The following is a 21701-nucleotide window of genomic DNA, read 5'->3' as shown; positions in this document are numbered from 1 at the left end:
ACGTTTCTATTGTTTCTATTGCAAGTTTTCCTTGCTATTTATCTTGCAATTTTTGTTTCTTTAAGCCCGACCGGTCAGAAAATAGCAACTTTATTTATTTAAAACAAAATCTCCCTTTCCTGCATAGATTTTCATTTATGATCAAACTTCTTCTTTTGCAGGTCTATCAAAATAATACCGATTCTAATTTTTGGTGTAACCAAAACAGACGATAGATAAAAAAGGGAGTAATAGCAAAAACGATCTCTACTTGACGGCTTTAGCGCGGGTATTCCTGGGAACGTAAGCTCCGCAATGAAGGAGCGAACACCGTAACGGCTATTTCTTCTTCTGGCTAACGCTAATTGCTAAAGGTGAGATTTGGAAGCTCTCTTCCGATTTTAACTCCGCCGATCCCTCAGGTGGTCCACCAGAGTATCCCGTCCAACTCCAGCCAGTCCATCCACGCCTTCTCCACCACCACCCTCAACGACATCATGAAGTCCTTCTCGGACGTCAGCGTCCTGCGGGTGGCCGGGGGCTACCTGCTCATGGTGAGCGCGGCGTTTCGTTTCTTCCTAAGTGGGCGCCGTTTGTGGGATCAGGGAAGATTTGAGCCAGGTGTGTGTGTTTGTGCGTCCCCAGCTGGCGTACGCTTGCGTGACCATGCTGAGGTGGGACTGCGCCAAGTCCCAGGGCGCGGTGGGACTGGCCGGCGTGCTGCTGGTGGCGCTGTCAGTGGCTGCTGGGCTGGGACTCTGCTCCCTCTTGGGACTCTCTTTCAACGCCGCCACCACTCAGGTAACACGCGCTTTCGTCCCGGGCTTCTCAAAGAGAGGTCCGCGCGTTCCAGATTTCCCACATTGGGAGCAGTCAGTGAACGTCGCGCCGATGTAACATTGAATGCAGTTTGTTTTTCCGTTTCCTCGCCACGAAGCTTTTCGGGTTGATTTTACCATAGCTGCACTGGACTATAAGCCGCGGGGTTCAAAGCATAAGGAAAAAAGTTGCGACCTTTAGTCTGAAATAGTCTGTGATGCTTGCAAATGCCTTGAGATATGGTTTTCTTTTCAAATTCAGAGCAAATGAATTGGAACATGAAATAACACTGTTTCGCAAAACGGCGTACGCCCCCAATTTGTCTAGTTTTATACAGATGCGCATTTCACGGAAGAAATGAAAGTGGAGCTGTTCATATGTAACAGTAGCTGGTGTTTAGATGCCAATGGCGGATTTGGATGCGGCCCACTCTCCCTGAGCCTTTTGTGTTTGTCATCCCAGGTGCTTCCCTTCCTGGCACTCGGAATCGGGGTGGACGACATGTTTCTTTTGGCTCACTCCTTCACAGAAGCCGGCAGTAACATTCCCTTGAAGGTAGCTTCCCTCTCCACTTGTCTTCTGTCCCTCCCTCCTTCCGGGCTAAGATGCCTTTGTGTGCCAGGAGCGCACGGGAGACTGCTTGCGTCGCACGGGCACCAGCGTGGCTCTGACCTCCATCAACAACATGATGGCCTTCTTCATGGCCGCCCTCGTGCCCATCCCGGCCCTGCGAGCGTTCTCCTTGCAGGTAAGCCCTCTCTGTTTGTTTTTTAAACGCAAAGAAATGACCGAAAGAGAGTCCCTCGGCTCCTTTGAAAATAAAAGGGATAACTCAAGAGACGGTGACATTTAGTCCAAGCGGGGGAAAGCCTTTGTTCCCCGTTTTATGGCCGCCCCCCACCCCCCCAAGCGTGCGTTTGTGTGCGCAGTGTGGAAGAGTCGGAGCAAAGCAGTGAGGAGACGGAGAGAATTGGAGGCTCCGTATATCACTTTGCTCTGATCTGTGACTTCTCCGTGGGTGGTCGGCTACACACAAACACACGCTGGCGCTAGCGCGCACAGCGCAAACCGCAGCCAGTCAGGACGTCGGCGGAGACGGGGGCTGTCGAGAGGGGCCGCTCCAGCTTGACGCTTTAGCTCACACTCCCCGCATATATGTATATATTCTGCCCTCCCCTTCTTTTTTTCCCTAATAGTTGTGGAGCTTTACCGTCTGCTCTTTTTCTCCTTGCCTGGCCTGCTTCGTATTGTTCTGACAAGAGCAAGGATGACAAACTTATATATATACAGAGAGAGCGAGCTGTGCAGAGATATATGTGTGGGGGAGGGGGATGGGGGGGGGGGGGGGGGTGCGGATCCAGGGGTGCGTGAGGGAATGACAACACAGGCTAGGCTTGGCCCTTTAAGAAAATTTGCAGCGCGGCGGGGAAGGGGGGGCATTAATGCTCAGGGCTGCGGAGACAGTTAGCAGCCGCTCATCACCCTCCGACGCACCGTGTGTACACGTATCAAAAACCTGTAAATGTCCAATGATCAAAAATAGTGAAAAAAACCCGGGGCGTCGGTAAACTTTTCCTCTCCTTTCCTCCTCGCAGGCGGCCATCGTGGTGGTGTTCAACTTCGCCATGGTTCTCCTCATCTTCCCGGCCATTCTCAGCTTGGACCTGCAGCGGCGCGAGGACAAGCGCCTGGACGTCCTGTGCTGCCTGTACAGCCCCTGCGCCGACCGAGTCATCCGGCTGTCCCCGCACGAGCTGTCGGACGGCGGAGGCGAGCGGGCCCGGGCGCCGCCCCCGCGGCAGTACGCGGCGGGCTCCGCCATCACCACCAGCACCCAGATCACCACCACGGTGCAGGCCTTCACGCGCTGCGACGCCGCCGGCCAGCACATCGTCACCATCCTGCCGCCGAGCTCGCAGATCTCGCGCGGCCCGGCGGCGTCCATCGTCCTGTGCCCGGCGCCGCCTTCGCCGCAAGGTGAGCCCGTTTCCCCCCCCGAAGGCCGGGACTCCTTCCTAACAACGCGTTTTTGCTTCTTAGCCGCCACGCCCACGCCCGGCACCCCGGTCCAGGACCCGTACGGCTCGCAGCTCTTCGCCCCGACCTCCAGCTCCACCCGGGACCTCCTGGCTCAGGTGGAGGAGTCCAAATTGGGCAAGGAGTGCGTCCCGCTGCCCTTCCTCCACTGGAACCTGTCCCACTTCGCCAGGGAGAAATACGGGCCCCTTCTCCTCAAGCCCAAGAGCAAAGCGGCGGTGGCCTTCCTCTTCCTGGGCCTGCTGGGCCTCAGCCTGTACGGCACCACCATGGTGCACGACGGCCTGTACCTGACGGACATCGTGCCGCGAGACACCAAGGAGTACGACTTCATCCACGCCCAGTTCAAATACTTTTCCTTCTACAACATGTATCTGGTCACCGCGGACGGATTCGATTACGCTCGCTCGCAAAGGCTTCTGATCCAGCTGCACAACGCCTTCAACTCGGTGGGCTCCGTGGTGCGGGACGCCCGCGGGAAATTGCCCCGCATGTGGCTGCACTACTTCCAGGACTGGCTTCGAGGTACTCGCTTCGGGGCTTTGCGGGCAACTCCTTCCATCCCAAAGATGTCTTTATGCGTCTTTAGCCAGAGCAGACATTAAATCCCAGATACGAGTTACAAAGGGTTTCGTTTTGTTTTGTAATATTAGTGGAAAGGAGGGTCACAAAATCATTTCTGTATCAATTCATTAAAAAATAGATAAATATATAAATAAATAAATAAATAAATAACCAGGGATTTTATGTCTCAGTCTTGTATGATACGCAAAAAGGCGGATTTGGGATTAAATAAGTTCAAATAGAAAACAATTTGATTTTAAAAATGTTGTTGTATCTTTAAAAAATTGTTGTTTTAAAGTTACATCAATATAGAGCATGATTTTATCGGTCCACTTAGGAAGAGATTTTCCTCCGTGCGGCCCGCGAGCTAAAATGAGTTTGACCCCCCTGGATTAGAGTGATGTCATTTGGGGGGTTTTCCAGGTGTACTAAGGCCAGGAGTGAATGAATGAGTGCGAGGGTGAGTGAAAGTTCACTGGCGCTCTTTCCCCTCATCCACCTGGGCTCAAGGGTGGAGCGGTAGACAGATTGGGCTGGGGTCAAAGGTTATCTTTTGCGTGTGTGCGTCCTCGGGCTAGGGCATGTCAGAGGCCCAGTCAGCAGGAAGTCCACGTTAGCGGGTCAATCAAAGCCAGCTGCCCCAAACCACACAGGAACTTGATATTTCACCCCCAACCCCTCCTTTTTTTTTTTTTTCCCAAAGCAGAAATGACAAATCTCGGCGTCTCTTTGCGCAGGTCTTCAGGCGGCTTTCGACGCCGACTGGCTGGCGGGGAGGATCACCCCGGACAGCTACCGGAACGGCACGGAGGACGGCGCCCTGGCGTACAAGCTCCTCATCCAGACCGGCTCCAAAAAAGAACCGTTCGACTACAGCCAAGTAAGACGAGACCCCGCGCTCGGTCCCGCGCTCGGTCCCGCGCTCGGTCCCGCGCTCGGTCCCGCTCGACGTCCCGTCCGACCAAAATGCTTCCTCCTGCTAGCTGACCTCTCGACGGCTGGTGGACGCGGAGGGTCTGGTACCGCCGGAGGTCTTCTACATTTACCTGACGGTGTGGGTCAGTAATGACCCTCTGGGCTACGCCGCCTCCCAGGCCAACTTTTACCCGCATCCCAGGGAGTGGATCCACGACAAGTACGACACCACCGGGGAGAATCTGCGCAGTAAGTTTGCATGTGCACACTTTAACGACTCGTTTCCTATTTTCATATAAAATGGACATCTCTGTCAAAACTAATCTCACAGATATAAGCCTCGTTTTGTGAAAACAACATACGTGCATACCGTATTTAACGAATGGCCTGTTTTCATATATAGGGCGCGCCGCATTATCAGGCGCATAGAATAGAAGCTACGGTAATGGCTGGGCTTGCGTTATGCGACCACTACTTGATCGATTGAAAATGTTTCCTTTTATTTTGGAAAATAAACAATCAGCATTATTTCCCTTTTTCTCCTTATTCATCTTGATTTAATAGATTCGTTTTTGTTCATAGTATAACACAGTTCTGTAAGAAGAAAAAAAAGCGTTTAAAAAATAAATAAAAAATGATCGCTAATGGCTATCAAATTGTGATAATTCCCGCAGTTCCGGCGGCGGAGCCCCTAGAGTTCGCTCAGTTCCCGTACTACCTGAACGGGCTGCGGCAAGCCGGCGACTTTGTGGAAGCCATCGAGAGCGTGCGGGCCATCTGCGAGGAGTTCAACCGCAAGGGCGTCTTCAACTACCCCAACGGCTACCCCTTCCTGTTCTGGGAGCAGTACATGGGCCTCCGCCATTGGTTCCTGCTGGCCATCAGCGTGGTGCTGGCGTGTACGTTCCTGGTGTGCGCCCTGCTCCTGCTCAACCCCTGGACGGCCGCCATCATCGTGAGTCCGCCTTTCGCATTTGCCGCCTCGCCCACGTGATTAGCCCCCGTTTTTGCCACCCATTCATTCCCAAAGACGTATTTTTACGTTTTTGCTTTTTTCTTTCCAGACATTCCATTCCATGCACGTATATTGTAGTTTTTCAAATGATTTGCTAAACGGGCTCTAAAAAATGGCTGCTACTCAATGATCTGAGTAACCGGTTACTTTAGGTGATTAAGTACTAAAGTATTGAATTACTTTACATCATTAGGTACTCGAGAAATCAATTACTTTTGCAATCAATTACTTTGGAATCAATTACTTCAGAACTAACGTATATTACACATAAAGCACTAAAGGAATCATGGTCTTTAGGTACCAAAGTAATTGATTACTTATCCATACGTACCAGCCAAGAATACATCTTGAATGATTTGGGGTGATGTGTGATGTCCGGGCGCGAGCCGTGGCTTACAGCGGCTCCGCATGCGTTTTATTTTGTCCATGACTGCGGCTCTCCTTTCCTACGTGCCGGGGCATGACAATAAATCCCGTAATAAACGGCGCGCCCGAAGCGGCGAACCGGGCCGCCTTACGTTGGCTTCAACACGCCTGTCTCACTTTCTGTCGCTCAAAGTTGTAGCCCCGGGGTGGGCGGGTCATTCGATGCCACTGACCCCGAGGTCAAAGATTGCGTGGGGTGAAAAGGCCAAAGAGCTCAACTCGGTCCCTTCACGTCACCTTTCATTTTCACGCCGTCTTGCTTCTGTTCGGTTTCCCTCAAGCAAACGCTCACCTTTTTTTGGGGGGGCGGGCCTTCAGGTGTTCATCCTGGCCATGATGACGGTGGAACTGTTCGGCATCATGGGTTTGATCGGAATCAAGCTGAGCGCTATCCCCGTGGTCATCCTCATCGCCTCGGTGGGGATCGGAGTGGAGTTCACCGTTCACATCGCGCTGGTGAGAAGAATTTGCTGCTTTTAGCACCTCGCGCAATTTCGAAACGTTTCAAGGGCCTATGGCGTCGTATGTTATTCTTTCCACAGTGTAATATGTGCATATAAATTACATTTGGCACGTTGGCAATTTAATATCTCATTAAATCTGAGTTTGCTCTTACCGTGCCGCGTCATCTTGCAGCCCGAGCGGCGGGCCGCGCAACGTGCATCCATCCATCATCATGAGTGCTCATCTTCAACACGGGGCCAAAAATAGGCGTTTTGCTGACATTAAAATGCAAAACGGCGTCAATGCAGCGCTCTTACTAATGCAAGTCACCCCTATCAAATCAGTCCCTGACACTGACGGCAATTGTCCCAAACACACATTTTGGACATTTCACCGTTTCTGCAAAAGTCGCTGCTGATAAATGAAACGATGGCCAACGGGTTGCAAGATCTCTTCTCCTCGGCACAAAAAACAAACGAAAAGACGTGGATAGGGTGGGTGCGTATTTACTCTTGCACGGGCGGTGCGGGGAGGGCCCAATTGCTCCTGTCGTCACAAGCAAATTTCACGCCGTTTTCATCTGCGTGGGTGGGGCCGATGCCAGCGCTCACAAGAAGCAAGAAATACTTTGAAATGCTTCAATGAAGGAAAACAACACGGCGGGAGTTGTCAAACTCCAGTCCTGGAGGGCCGGCATGTTTTCAAACCTTCGGCCTCAAACACACCTGATTGAAATGACGAGCTTACTAATGAGCTCATCGTTCGAATCAGGTGTGTTGAAGAGAGAAAAACTGTAAAACGTGCAGGATACCGGCCCTCCAGGACTGGAGTTTAGCACCTATGGTGTTCCAAATATCAACATTGGAACAAAAGCTCCAAAAAGTCGACTATTCATGTTATGGTCCCCTTTAAAAAAAAATACACACACAGATTGTTAATTTCCCCAATTTTCAAGGAAATTCCACCCAGTGCCAATCCCAACTTGAAACCTCCTCGCCCCGCATATAGGATACCATCCCATAGCGTGACCCCCCCCCCCCCATAAAAAAATAAAACAAATCCAGGAATTCCAACGAGTGCCAAACCTCGCCACCACAAGTGCGAGTTTTGTGCGATCGGCAAGATTTCCAGCTCATTTCTCCTTTCCACCTTTCCCACCCGCAACTCACCCCCCTCCCCCTTTTTTTTTTTTTTTTTTGGCGGCAGGGCTTCCTGACAGCCATTGGCAGCAGAAACAAGCGCTCGGCCGTGGCTCTGGAGCACATGTTTGCCCCGGTGGTGGACGGCGCCATTTCCACCCTGCTGGGCGTTCTCATGCTGGCCGGCTCCGAGTTTGACTTCATCATGAGGTGAGATGCAGATGTGTGCCACTCATTCAATACTAAAGACAATCCACACATTCCATTCCAGGGACTTCTTTTCATATTTTTCTAGGAAAGTCTGAAAATGGCTGGTACTAAATCACTTGTAATGTAATTAAGTCCTAAAGTAATCGATTACTTTGGTTACTTTAGTGGGTAGCTAAGTACTAAATTAATCAATTACTTTTGGTATCGGTGCAATACTGGGGTATCACACCCCCAATCTATTACCAAATGGGCCGAACCAATAAAATCATGTAAAAATATAAAATCATTAAAAAAAAGAAAAAAATCTAATAAAATAATACAAACAAGTACGTACTTGGGATTGACTGTTTGGACCCTTAAAAAAAAAAGTACTTTAATATCGAAAGGTAGTTTCATGAGCGTTTAATCTTAAAATAAAACCAAAAAAAAGAAGAAGAAACAATAAAAATAAGAAATAGAAAAATAATAATATCAAATAATGTAAAAATAATAATTAGAAATAATCATGAATCATTATATAAAAATAGTAATGTAAATATTATAAAACTAATACAAATAAAACTTTTAATGATCACTTTTAACAAACCAGACTTACTAAAAAAAGTGGTTTTGACTTCATTTTCTTTCATAGAGCAAATGGGGACATATAAATCTCATTAATGTTTGGAGGGAATAAAATATTCTGGTGCTACCAGTTTCAAGTATATATGTGTGCAGGTGGCAATGATACACCCCTCTTTATACACACACACACACACAGACGGCAACAAACGGGCACCTGGTTCCGTCAGTCTGGACACACACGCACAAGCATCCATCTCTCCGACCTCAGAACACACAACAAATGGGGAAAACATCAAGGGTGCGTAGCAGCTGCTCGTAAACATGCGCTGGGTGGCGTCTCCGCCTTCTCGCACGCTCGCACACACACGCGGGAATCCGTAAAAATTCCTATCATCTGTTTGGCATTCCCCGCCTCCGTATTGGCTGCCGGAGTCAAAAAAAGCGGGCTAAATTTGAACAGGTCAGACAGTTAGATGGTGCGCGGGCCACCAACAGACACGGACGTCCCGCGCTCGTGCGCCCGCGCCCGTTTTCGACCAGCGTTTCATGGTCAGAGCGGGGGGAAAAAGACGGCAAATAGCTCGATGTTTTTCAGCTGAATGCGGTCCCGGGCTCGGAACCCAAAACCACAACCTTGAGCTCGCAGAATGCGAGCGGGGCCTCCGTGACATAAAAAGAACAGTTTGTCTGCAGAAATGAAGGCGAGGGGGGGGAGGAGATGGGCTTCCTTGCGCCCAGATGGAGGAGAAAAGGTGGAAACGTGCCGTGTACCCCCGTTGATCACCGGGGCGTGCTTCGGCGGAAAATCGTTCGCGACTGAATTACAAATGCGATTTCTTCCACTATAAAAACGTCAATGGCATATTACCGAACCAGTACTTGTCAATGCTAAACCTTAGCATATGCTAACATAGAGCAAAGGGAAATAGCTGGCACAAAGAAAAGTGCTAACGAGCTAAACGCATACGAGGCAGCACTATATAACATATATATATATATATATATATATATATATATATATATATATATATATATATATATATATATATATATAAAATTAAATATAATAATAATGATAGACTTTATTAGACTTTATAACAGTCTCAGCGATCCAGATAAATACAGACAATATGTGCAAAAAACATGAAAACTTCAACTCTGTGAAAATGTGAGTTCATTTGGGGACTAAAGGTGTACAGCGTTCAATTTATATTTTATAGAATACTTGAGAAACGCTTAGAAAATTAAAAAAAACAAAAACGAGGGGCGCTGTATTTGCTGGACGTAAGACAAAGGGGGTGCGGCTATCTTTGTTGGAGGTCCTGCGGTCGGGCCGAACGGGGCGAGGTCTGAGCCGACGAGCCCGACCGGAATCAATAAGCTGCGGTAAACATCTCCTGCCTTGAATAAACAGCACGCCTAATTCGCCGCATTCGGTCCATAGCAGACGCGCGTGTACGCACAAACATACATGCAGGCATGTAAACAGCCCCTCCCCTCACTCTCACTCACGACTCCCCAGACCCCGGCAGCCAATGGAAAAAAAAATCGAGTTTATATAAACAAGAGAATTCCGCAGGAGGAAACGCCGTTGGGGGTCTCACGCTCGCTCGCCTCGTTATGCAGTTCTAAAATCTTCAAATCAGTCAAGTCTAGTTTATTTGTTTAGCTCTTAAACAAAATGTGTCACCGAATGTAAATTCACGCTGTGACATTTTTTCCTTTCAAACCGAGAGCAAATTAATTGGAACAAGAGGCAATCTATATTTTAAATTATGTTATAGTGGTTCCTCTGCATAATGTAAGCCTTTCATTTTGTTCATTTAATTTTGATGTCCAGAAGTTGAGCCAGAAATTAAGCGTGACACAAACATCTTTTCAAACCGAGAGCAGGTCAATTGGAACTTGAAGCAACGTTGCTAAATTGTTCTATAGTAGTCCTTTTGTCAAATTTATGAATTCATTTTGTTCAATTTTATAGCGTTGGGTCATTAGTGACACAATTTCCCAGCGGCGGGGCCCAAAATTAGAACAGATGAAGTCACAATCTATCTTCTGGAGTTGCTGAATAAAATACGCCTGGAGATACCACTTGAAACGGAGTTCCAAAGTTTGTTAAATCGTGCAAAAAGTAGAACGGGGGGTAGGAAAACAGGGCAAAATCAAGACGACAGGGTAGAAGACTGACAATCTGCAGCGCTCCGGAGAAGAAGCTAGGCTAACCGCTAGCTTCTTTGCCAACCCCACCCAGGTATTTCTTCGCGGTGTTGGCCATCCTGACCGTCCTGGGCATGCTCAACGGCCTGGTCCTGCTCCCGGTCCTGCTGTCCATGCTGGGCCCGCCGGCCGAGGCGGCCGAGGAGCGCCCTCCGGCGCCTTCGCCCGAGCCGTCCCGCCGGCGGGCACGCCGGGCCTTCTGCGAGACTTCCGACTCGGAATACTACTCGGAGATGAGCGGCGCGTCGGGGACGGGCGAGGACGATTACAAGTGCTGCGAGCGCAGCGCCTACGCCGTGCCGCCTGCCGGCTCGCGCGTTCTGCTGGAGGCTAGCAGGGATCCCAGCTTCCCCAAACTCACGGTACGCATCGCGGCGCGCGCGCCCGCATCCTTGCTGCCGCTTGTTTGTGGACTTGTGGCAGAATTTAGGATCGGGTGTCCTCATCCCACCCCGGGTATTTAAATACGTGCCTGGAATGGACTGCCAGCATATGAGTGCTAATATTATAAGAATAAGAATATTGATATTTGATATTGGTCTTATAGCTAGAAGTCGTTAAAACAGAATCCATATTGTGATGGGATAAGCCCACGGTGTCAAACATACAGCCCGCGGGCCAGTTGCGGCCCGCAAACCGGTTTAATCCGGCCCGGGATTTAACTCTCTCTGTGAGTCACTTTCGTATTCTGATGTCGCAGTTTTGGGTTTTTTGTTTTGTTGAAATGATGCGTTCCCCCCGCAGGTGCTGAAGCCGGCGAGGGAAAGCGGAGGACGGGTCCAACCGCTGGGCGACTCTCCACACGACGCGCATCCGCAAGTCACATGCTGGGACGGATCCAAGCGGCAGGCGGGACCGGAGAACTCGGACGTGGGACACGGGCGCCAGCGACCCGGCCGGACTCACCAGAGCGGCCCCGGGCGACCCGTCGGGGGAGGGCCCGGGCCCAACAGGACTAACTTGCCGGGCGGCTACGGCGAGCCGCCGGTCGCCGTGGTGACGGCCACCGCCTCGGTGACGGTGGCCGTGCACCCCGGCCTGCCCGGGGCGGCCTATCAGGGCTACGCCCACCCGGGCTTCCGCATGGACGCCGAGTCCGAGTCGGACGGCTTCCGGGACGCTGGGAGGACTAAGTTTTCCACGTGCCAGAGAGACTCTGTGGAGCTCCGGGATGCGGACTGTCCGCAGGATCACGTGACGCAACGGACAAGGCAAGGTGAGATTTGGCGCTTTGTCTTTTTCTCCAAACAGCGGCCGAAAATTCATTCAAAAAAAGATTGAAGTTTACCTCAAAGCATTTAACTCTTTCGGTGCCGTGAACGAAAATTCTCGTCTTTTAAAAGAGTAATTATAATAATCTTTTTTTTTTTTTTTTCCCAGAGGGTAGCTGACACTCTTGACTGCTCTAATATTAAGCCGATTGAGCACTGTAGTGATAAACGTGACCATTAGATGGCAGTCTTGCCATATGCCAGTGATCCTTTCAGCATTTTGAATATCTTGCAAATCACTATTAAAATCAGTATACTGTACTTTATCGGGGCGGGGTTTGTTAATAAATCCAAGCTTTAAATAAATGTTGGATTCATTACGACTAATTGATTAAAATTCTGATCTTCCAGAATACTTGTTTTGTGCTAGTATCGGCGAATTGAATTGCGCCACAAACAGCATATGCTTCTTTTCAAATGGAGAGCAAATGAATTGGAAGCAACTTAGTGCTAAAATGTCTTTTTGTGACTCCTTTGCAAATTGTTGTGTATCTTTATGTTTCGTTACGTTTTAGACGGTTAGCGATTTAACACCAAAAGCAGGCAAATCCTTTTCCTCAAATCTAAATCGCTATGTTATGTTTTTCAGGAGGGTGGACGATCCAGACGGCCAAAGAGTGCTAGACGCGCACTCGTCTTCTGGAAACCCCACACAGGAATTTATTCGAAGGACATTTTTGTCAATCTATGAGTATATATTTTAATACTAAAAAAAAAAAGAGGGAAGCTATTTAAAAGAGGACTGTATAACGTTTGAGTATACCCGTGTCAGTTTTTTTTGTTGTTGTCTTTGATGGCAGAAATTTTGTTTTGTTGTGATTTTTGGGGGGGCCTCCTTGCATAGTGTATGAAATAAGAATAATGTGCTACATGTAAAAAAAATGTCCACACAGAGTGAGATCCTATTAAGATATTAGGCTATTGAACATACATGGTCAGTGTTTCTGTTTGTAAGGTTATGTTGTTGTTTTTTTTTTTTTTGCTGCTACACAAAGTCCTTTTAAGTCATTTGCCTTAAAAAAAAAATGCAGTCGCCCCTCTTCCTCCCCCTTAAAGTCACACACACACGTATCTATATATATATATATATATATATATATATATATATATATATATGTGTGTGTGTGTGTGTGTGTGTGTGTGTGTGTGTATGTATCTTAACAATGTGCCTTGCTGACTTTTTGCTCCATTCAGATTTGAATATGAAGTCCTTTGCAGTTTAGTTACTTGAAGCGTCTGTTATTTGTGGCTGCACCTCACATTTAACAAAATGGGAACTATAAGGGAGTTTTTTTCATTTGTTGTAACCCCAACGGAGTTACCTATAAGCTATTATTCACGTATTACAGCAGCTCTTCTATTTTTTTTTTCTTTTCGTTCTTTTTCCACAATTTCCTCTGCAGTTTCAGAAATGCTGTCATCACTGCCAGAGTCATTTGCAGGGAAGATCTTTTCTGTATTTTTCAAGTGGCAGCTTCGGTTTATTTTGTTCAAAAAAAAAAAAGAAAGAAAAGAAAGATGTTGATTAGCTACTGTGCAGTCGTGGGGGGAAAAAAAGAGCCTACATAAACACCTTTGGCTGGGGGAGGTCGAGGGGAAGCTGGTGCATTGTTTCTAGTTTAAAAAAAAAATGTTCATGCCATATAAATTATTTATATTAAAATTTTATTTTTGTAGTTTGTACAGATGTTAGTATTTAGACTGAAGTTCTATTTTTAAAGAGTAAATATATATTATATATAAATATATCTATTTGTTGCCGGGTTTGATTTTCTTGTTTGTTTGCGTTGAGGAAGGGGGCGGGGCGGGGCGGGGCGGGGCGGGGCATGGCTCTTTTGTGGTGTCGGGGCAATGAAGGGCTCACTTTTACGCCTCGTTTTTGTTTCTTCCTTTGTGGTCGCCTCCTTTTTCATCGTCCATGTCTAAATCACTGTGACTTCTGAAAACTATGCTCAAGAAAGCCCTTGCGTGACCGCTATGTTCTCTCACCTGCTATAGAAAATTCACTAACAAAAATAAATTCCATGAAAGAAAAAAAAAGATTTCCACGTGTCTTTGCCCATTCTTTGTTATGGTATGAAAATACAAAGTTGTGCTATGCTCATATTCTGCTAACCAGCAGGGCACAAATAGAAAAAAAAATGTGTGTTTGATTAAGTTAGCAGAATATTAGCACAGCACAAAATTGTGCTATGCTAATATTCTGCTAACTGTTAGGGCCCAAGTGAGTTGGCCAATTCTTTGTGCTACGCTAATATTCTGCTAAATAGCAGTGCAAAAGTGGAGCATTTCGTGACAGCGGTCACATCACTACTAAAACAATGCTACGTTATCTCGGTTAGCAATGCTGGTAGACCAGTTACACAGATTTTTTTTTTTGTGCTTCAACACACCTGATTACAATGATCAGCTGATTTACAATCCCGATCATTTCAATCAGGTGCGCCAGGGGAGGGACATTTTCAAAACAAGCAGGAAAGTAGCTCACGTACTGTATTTCACTCCTCAACTAGCGTCCAGGCTAGCGCTCGTCACAGCCGGTACGTTTATTGATTTCATCTCTTTGGTCTGGTTCCGTGTCCGTTTTACTTACAAATGTTCTATTGCATGACTTAACACAGAGCAAATACATCTACGAAATATTTCCAATGCGTTTGCTTCAAACAGAGCCACGTGTCGGGAAAATATTTCTACGTATACGAAGGAAGTGGCGTGAGATGGCTCATTTATTCGGCTTTCAAAATGATTCAAAAATAAAACGTGAATCGTTTTCTGCTGAGTATTCATCAGAAATAGGTCATAAACAAACAACAAAGGCCATATAGATAAACGGTACCGTTTTATCCAAACTTCAAATGTGTTATTCTTTTTTAATACTGTCCAAAATAGTACAAGCACAGCATCACTATTAATCATCAAACATTAACATTCAAATTCACACATTTCAAGTTTTTCAAGTAAAAAAATTCAGCTCATTTTTATACTTTACAGAATCATCTCGCAGGCTGGATTCAAGTCATTTACGGAAGAATCGGCTTTCTTCGAGGAAGCTAGCTGTTTTGCTAGCTGTTACGGCTGACCAATAAAAATTAATAAATAAATAAAATAAAACATATATATTTATAAAATGTGTGTGTGTGTGTGTGTGTGTGTGTATATATATATATATATATATATATATATATATATATATATATATATATATGTATGTATATATATGTTTGATGTTTAATAAAGCTTTTAAATGTTTACATCAAGTATTAAACTTAATTAACTTTTCTAAAAAAATAAAACTACAAAATAATTGCCTACTTGGGGGGGGGGGGTGTAGTGGTTTGTGTCAAAGCAATGAAATGCGTGTGTGAGTTTTTGTTTGACAAGCTCTGATTCCTGACACTTCTTCCCACTGTCCCACTCGAGACCCTCCGCAAAGGCAACACATACAAACACAATCAGCCTAAATTTGAACCATGCACAAATCTCTTCCATCCTTTCCTTCCTCGTGCATAAATATACAAGCGCGCGCGCGCACACACACACTGGGCCCACCTGTGTAGATGAAAGGTAGAGGCTGTAAATTCCTGTCTTCATACAACAGCAGCACAATTTGTTTGCATCTGATAGCGACACTTGCAGCAGACCTCAAACACCACACATTTTGAAGCTTGCTAGCTAGCTAGAAAAATTCAAGTGGGAAATGTTTATTTCTGTCTGAGAAAAGTGTATCAAACGTAATGCCTCGAAAGCTCCCATAGGTGCATGTGAAATATGACACATACTCCCTTTACGCTTTCAAATGGAGCCACAACATAGGGTTGGAGTTTTTTTGTTTTTTTTTCAAATGTGATTGTGTGTGCGGGCTGCTGATTGGGTGGCCCGAGGATGAGCGGCCATTCTAAGCTGAATTTAACAGGGCCGATTAGTCAAAGAAACACATGCATTCCGCAGCATGTTTGGAAAAGTACGCGGCTGTGTGGGTGTGTGTACTTTCGCAACAAGCAAGCAGCATGAAAACAATTGGACAAAAAGCCAGCAGGAAAGTCAACCTGAGGCCTTTTCTTTTGACAGAAAATCCATAAATCAAACGTGACCAATTGTTCCCAGGCAGAAGAATAGAATATTAAATATTCTTCCACGAGATTATGATTTTTTTGTTTTCTTTTGTGGTTTCCCAAATGTAAAATATGTCAAATGTGAGCCTTGCCTCAAAGTTGGGAAATCAAGAATCCAGTCAGCATTGTGGTTCTTTTTTTTTTTTGTGGTGCTTCTTGAACAAATTCCGCTCAACTCTTCTGCCCTTTTTGATTTTACACCTCCATAAATTCCCCTCATTTGTTTTCCCGCGCCGGCGATCGCACCCCTGCACTCACCCGAGGAAGAAGTGAAATCGATACGAAAGGTGTTTGCAATCTGGGTCCGACGTTGCGTATACGTGCACGCGTGCGGGAGGAAGACGGAGGAGGAGGAATCCGCCGATCGTGTAGACGGGCGCAGAGTAAACATGTTTGAAATAAACAGGAAGCGGCGTAATGCCCTTTTAATTGATTCATTCTGTGCCTGGCTGTTTACACACGAATCCAACTATGAGAGGGCCTCAGTGTTTACAAGCGCTTTGTTTAGTTCAAACCATAACACTGCGAGGGCCAGACCTGACGCCGGATTATTGTGTGCATGACAGAGAGCGACCGGGGGGACCGACCGGGTCCGTGGGACCTTCTCTTTCGGACCGACTATACGCTCGGTACTTAGCAATAGCAGGTACCGATAACGCCACTACTTAGGATTTTACGGTTTAGGGCTCTATAAGTGTTAGGGAAGTTTAAATTGCAGCTGTGGCATAATAACACGGTGCTCGAAAGAAGAAAAAAAATGAAGGCAAGGCGGTGAATGGTAATTAGACAAGTCACGAGGGTGTGTGTGTGTGCGTGTGTTTGTGCGTGCGTGTGGTGAAGGAGCGCAACGCTAAACACATCCAAGTGGGCTGGTAAAAGCTAATGAGGGCTCAGTGCTAGGCTGGCACACACACATTTCATGTGGTGAGGGGGGGGGCAGGCCACGAAGCAATGAGGCTCACTGTGCTCATTTGGCATAACTATAATTGACACCATGCATCGGTGTTCCTTTTCATTTGTCTTCGCACATGCGTGTGTGTCAAGTTTGAGATCTGACATCTTTGATGACAAACCCAAAACGCTCTTTGACGCCGACCGCGTGGCTTCTTTTGTTCCTCAAACTCCCTTGAAGCCAAACATTTCGACAGCGGATGCATGAAAAGTCTTCAATGTCAAGATGGGCGCGAGACCGCTTGGCTAAATGAAGCTCCTCCCTCTAAGCGCCACATAGTTGCTCGGCAACAAGAGGCCAACACGGTAACAAAGGATTTCCCTCTTGTAAATCTGTTTAAATTGCGTACAATGCTCATTTGAACTCTGGATACTGTCGGGACTCGCAATACTTAAAAACTATGGGTCCCGAAAAGCGTAAAATGTATTAAAATATTCGAATGAACTTACACGTAGCATCCCTCATCATCTTTTTCATATCGCAACCACATTTTGGTCGAAAAGTCCGCCTTTTAATTTGAGTGTCTGTTTTGTTCCTCTTCTCAAGCTTCTGAAGCATTTCGTTTTGCTTGTTTACTTTCTGGCTCATCGTTAACTTATTGTGTATCATTTGACTTGTCACTGACACAAAAAAAATGCAGAGTACTTTGATTTGGGCGTAAAAGATAGGAATTTTTTGAAGGGCGTCGTTTTTACAAAATGATTTCAAACAAAAACAGATCCAAGAATCTTTTGAAAAAAAAAAAAACATAGTTTTTGCACTTTACCCCCCATATAATTTGCTTCATTTGCTTTATTTTATTATCTCATCGGCTAAAAAAGAAATTTTGCGGTTTATGCGCCGTATAAGGCCCAGCAGATTCTAAGGCGCGCTGTCAGCTTTGGAGAAAATTCAAGGCTTTTAGGTGTGTCCTGAAGTGCGGAAAATGCGGTAATGATTCTAGCATAAACTTCAACGCGACAAAGATCATCTCCAATTGTTTATGAGGTCATTGGTACATTTCTAGTCTTGTTTATGAAAACAAAAACTGTTGTAAATATTGTCACACTCTCCAAACGTTTGCTAACTTGGAAGGAAGCCGCCTGAAACATTAAACAATCCAACACGAAATCATTTTGAATCCTTGATACGACATTGTCAGCCTTTTTTAAAGTCTCATTTGCCTCGCATGACTGCGGTGCGGCAAGGGGCAATAAAAAGCCAAGATGTGAGTGGAGGTTGACGTTTTGGGGGCCACATGTTGCACCTATCACGGTGCCAGCAAACAGATGGCCCCTCTGCTGTGGTCACTAATAAAAGAAAGGAGGGAAAATCTTCTAACCGTGCATTTAAAAGAATTAATTTAAAAAACACACTGACACGTTTTACTGCTGTATTTATCTTGCGGTTGCAGTTGGCGCGCATTTCAGACTTTATACAAAAGTCCAGCGGTGTGTTTTAGTCGTAGAAACTGACCGGGTTTATTCGAATGACTCAAAATGGTTGGGGAATCAAAATATTGCAAACAACAATAATGTTCCATCGGGGGTGCATGTTACATTATGTTATAATGTTAGTGCTTATGTTTAATTACAAAGAGCAAAGAAAAGAAAATGAGCTGGCTAGCTGATTAGCAAAACTGCTAGTTGGCCTAAGCTCTAGAGAACTTTTATTGCAGTTCTGTTAACAAGCATCTCAGATATTTGTTTTTCAAGATAAAATAATCATCATCCGTTGTTGCTATGCACATTATGTAAACATGAATTCAGAGAGTTATATAAATAGATTCGATTCATTCAAATGAATTGCCTTTTTTGTCAACTTGCAAGTTGGCTTCCTACCTAGCTAACATAGTATTAGTTTCAAAACATTCCGTATGGTGTTTAGTGATGATTGACAGGAGGGTTGAGCAGGTGTGGTGAAACAGACTGACAAAAAAGAATATTTTTTTTTTAAATAAATGAAAAACCTGAAATGTTTCATCATTAATCGTAATGTCAAAGTTTTAGGATTAATAATGATATTGTACCGTATATACCATGATTTCCTTGGTCCGGCCCACTCAGGAATAGATTTTCCTCCGTGCGGCTAAAACGAGATTGACACCCCTGAGCCAGATGGTTAGCCAACTTGCTAGTTAGCTTGCACGCTCTAACTGATGATTAGTCCGTCTGTAAAAGTAGTTTACTTTATCGCAAAGAGCTGCGAGTTTCAATTTTCAGATCGATTTTTCGTCGCTTTTCTAGCTAGCAGGCTAGCTGCGTTATAAAAGTTCTGTTGAAAACGATTAACCCACGTGGATGAAATAATTCCAACATCATTGCCGTGGGTTAAGCAGCTAACGCCGCGATGCAGTGAAACACGATGTAAACAAGAGGCTAATGAGCGATTATCCCTTCTTCCGTAGTCAAGTTGTTTTACTAATGTCATAAATAAATAGTTTGGATGTGAAAGTATGGGTGCCGGAGGAGAGCACACAGACCGTCCCTGTGGTGGCGCGCAGCTGTGTGTGCTCCTCTCACCACACTTTTGCTGCGCAGACCTAATAAATAAACAAGATGAAACCCCAAGAAACGGATCAAATTTGCCAGCTGGGCAAACGTACAGTAGTAGGTGGCCGCCGGCTGGCCCGGGGGTTTCGATGGCCCGTCTGGAAAGGTGAACGGGCCTCTTGTTGAAAGCCGCGTGTTTGAAGAGTAAGTTTAGTCTGCGTGGCAGCTTTTCTCTAATGATGCTCTTGGAAGCAAAATGGGCGCGTTTCAGCCTGCGCCGCCAATACTAATGCGCTCTAATGAGAGAAGGTTCCAGGCAACGCGGCTGTGTTTGCTCACTTTGCCCGCTCGGACGCACGCTCGGTTCGGTCATGAATCGACAGAGACCCTCCGATGGTCCGCCTGAGTCTAAAAAAGGGAACTTACACGTATGTTAGCTTGTTTTTTTTTTTTTTTTATTTGGATTTTTTTTTTTTTTTTGCTGGTGGGTCGACACACCTCCTCGTAGCATCACTTCCTCCTTCCGGTTGGTTTTGGGAAAGTTTCACAAGCGGATGCAAGCCGACCGAAAACGCTGTAATACGCATGCCAGGCCAATAGTTGGCACCGTTGCTTTGCTCTGCACAAAGTACAGGTTTTCTTTTAACATATTTGCTTTCACTTGATGACATAAAGTTTGGCAAAATTTTAAAGGAAGTAGATTTATGAAAATAGTCAGTGCTACCAAGCTATTTAAATCAAGTCAACATAACCCTTAAAGCACCAAAATAGCAAAATCGCACCAAAATCGCGTCAGAGGCGGAGGTTCTTTCTGACTGGACACGTCAGAGGCGGAGGTTCTTTCTGATTGGACAGAATTTGGCGACGATACTGCTGCCTAGCGACTTGGCACGCCTGTACGCAAATTTGAAACCGCACTACCGACTAAGTTTCGTATCGACGCAACTTTTTTTTAAATCGACTAACTACAACTTACATGTAGACAAGGCCTGAGTTAGCAAGCTAGTGGCGTGTAAGTAAAATGGATAAGAAAATTGTCACATAATTACGGTGGCCCTGGAATGCAACTCCTTTTTTGTTTGCCATGACCTTTTTTTCTTTGCGTAGTTTTTTGTTTGTGTGTTTTGCACTTCAGGGCCACCGTACGTCTTCATTTCAAAACTATATCCAACCAGAGAGCGGAACAAGTCAAAGCCAATTGTCCTCAAATTTTCCTGATGTTTTTCAGGCGAACGCGTCAAGCTTCCTGGGTGGTTTGTCAGTTTGCGGAGCTCACGTAACGTACGCATGTGTGTTTATTTAGTCTGCCAAGCGGAACAGAGCCATGGCCTCGGCCAATTTTCTTTACATTGAGCGGGGAAAAAAAAGCAGATGGAAAACATCCAGGCAGTCAAACAGACTCAGGGCCAACAGATACAAAGGTCCCCCCCTTCCACCGCGTCAAAGTAGCAGCGCTAACACCTCCGCTGCTTCTTTTCCAATCCTCGCATTCCTCCCCCGCTGCAATCATTAGCAAGATCGCGACTCAAATGTTGTCAGCGCGAGCCGAACGGTTGAAGCGCGGACGCCGCGGCTCGGAAATTCAAACCCGCCGGCTGGCGAGCTTTTATCCGTCTTTGTGGGGTTTGAAGCACATGAGTGGAAACACATGGCGGACGGTTCAAGTGACGCTAATAACGTGCTTACTCGAAGCTCCGCTGAAATCCCACCTGAGAGCCGCCGCAACGCATGCGGCTAATGCGCCTGCTAATCAGGCTACAAGCAGACTGCCACATTTAAAAAAGTCTGACTTAAGGCGCTCAAAAGCCTGATTGATAGATGAAATCCTTCATCTGAAAATTGTTTTCGACACAACAGGTCTGGCATGAGTGTCACGTCCCTCCTCTCTCGTCATGAGCAGGAATCTGGTCAAGTACAACTTTGTCCCCCCCGCTCCATGTCGGTGCCTTTCACACAGAACCACATCACGGGAAAAGCGTGATTTTTGAAATGCAAGGTAAAAAGAGCTGTCCATTGCTGTCAGCTTAATTAAGGTCATCTCTGCTGGGATCAAGGATCTAAATGATTGTTTCCTTCCTGGAAATCCGGGTATCTGTTGACTTTGGCACATGTACGCCAGATGCACCCCACCCCACACACACACTCATTTTACATTTTCTCAGGTTCCATCCAGGTTCTTCAAAGAAACCAGCACATGCATCCTTTGGAGTTGGGGGTGCGTGAGGTTTGAACAGGGTTTCTGCAGGTATGAGCAAATCCAATGTAATGCTTTACAATGCTAACAGGGGTGGTATGGTTTTCTTTTCAAATTAAGAGCAAAAGAATTGGAACATGAGGACATTTACAGCTAAATTGTGATGTAGTGGCTTCTTTTTTCAATATTGTATGCTTTTATTTTTGTTAGGTTTGCTTGCTTATTTTAAGATTTTTTTTTAAAACAAAAACAAGCGGTAGTTAGGTGCCTACTTTAGCGCAAGACTGTTTTAAATACTATTTTCATTCTAAGAACGGCCGCTAGGGGCATGTTAGAAGCTGTGAGCTGGTAGACGGCAAGTGGGGAAAAAAA

At 45.9% G+C, this 21701-nt stretch overlaps 1 protein-coding gene across 1 annotated transcript in view; it reads left to right on the top strand.

The window, feature by feature from the left end:
* The window catches only part of ptch2 (patched 2), a 34992-nt gene extending 21602 nt beyond the window's left edge, over positions 1-13390 (top strand). Inside the window, 15 exon segments of the mRNA XM_088430085.1 lie at positions 402-533; positions 625-780; positions 1261-1353; positions 1421-1546; positions 2394-2775; positions 2839-3360; positions 4137-4279; positions 4383-4563; positions 4989-5269; positions 6074-6211; positions 7406-7548; positions 10364-10691; positions 11074-11545; positions 12190-12212; positions 12215-13390. Coding sequence (XP_088286211.1) covers positions 402-533; positions 625-780; positions 1261-1353; positions 1421-1546; positions 2394-2775; positions 2839-3360; positions 4137-4279; positions 4383-4563; positions 4989-5269; positions 6074-6211; positions 7406-7548; positions 10364-10691; positions 11074-11545; positions 12190-12212; positions 12215-12304 — 3210 coding nt within the window. The 3' untranslated portion in view covers positions 12305-13390.
* The last annotated feature ends 8311 nt before the right edge of the window (positions 13391-21701 follow it).

The sequence above is a fragment of the Hippichthys cyanospilos genome, chromosome 12, assembly GCF_059441005.1.
Source record: "Hippichthys cyanospilos isolate Australia breed blue-spotted pipefish chromosome 12, RoL_Hcya_1.0, whole genome shotgun sequence".
Classification (NCBI taxonomy): Eukaryota; Metazoa; Chordata; class Actinopteri; order Syngnathiformes; family Syngnathidae; genus Hippichthys; species Hippichthys cyanospilos.
This window is presented reverse-complemented; position numbering and strand designations above follow the sequence as displayed.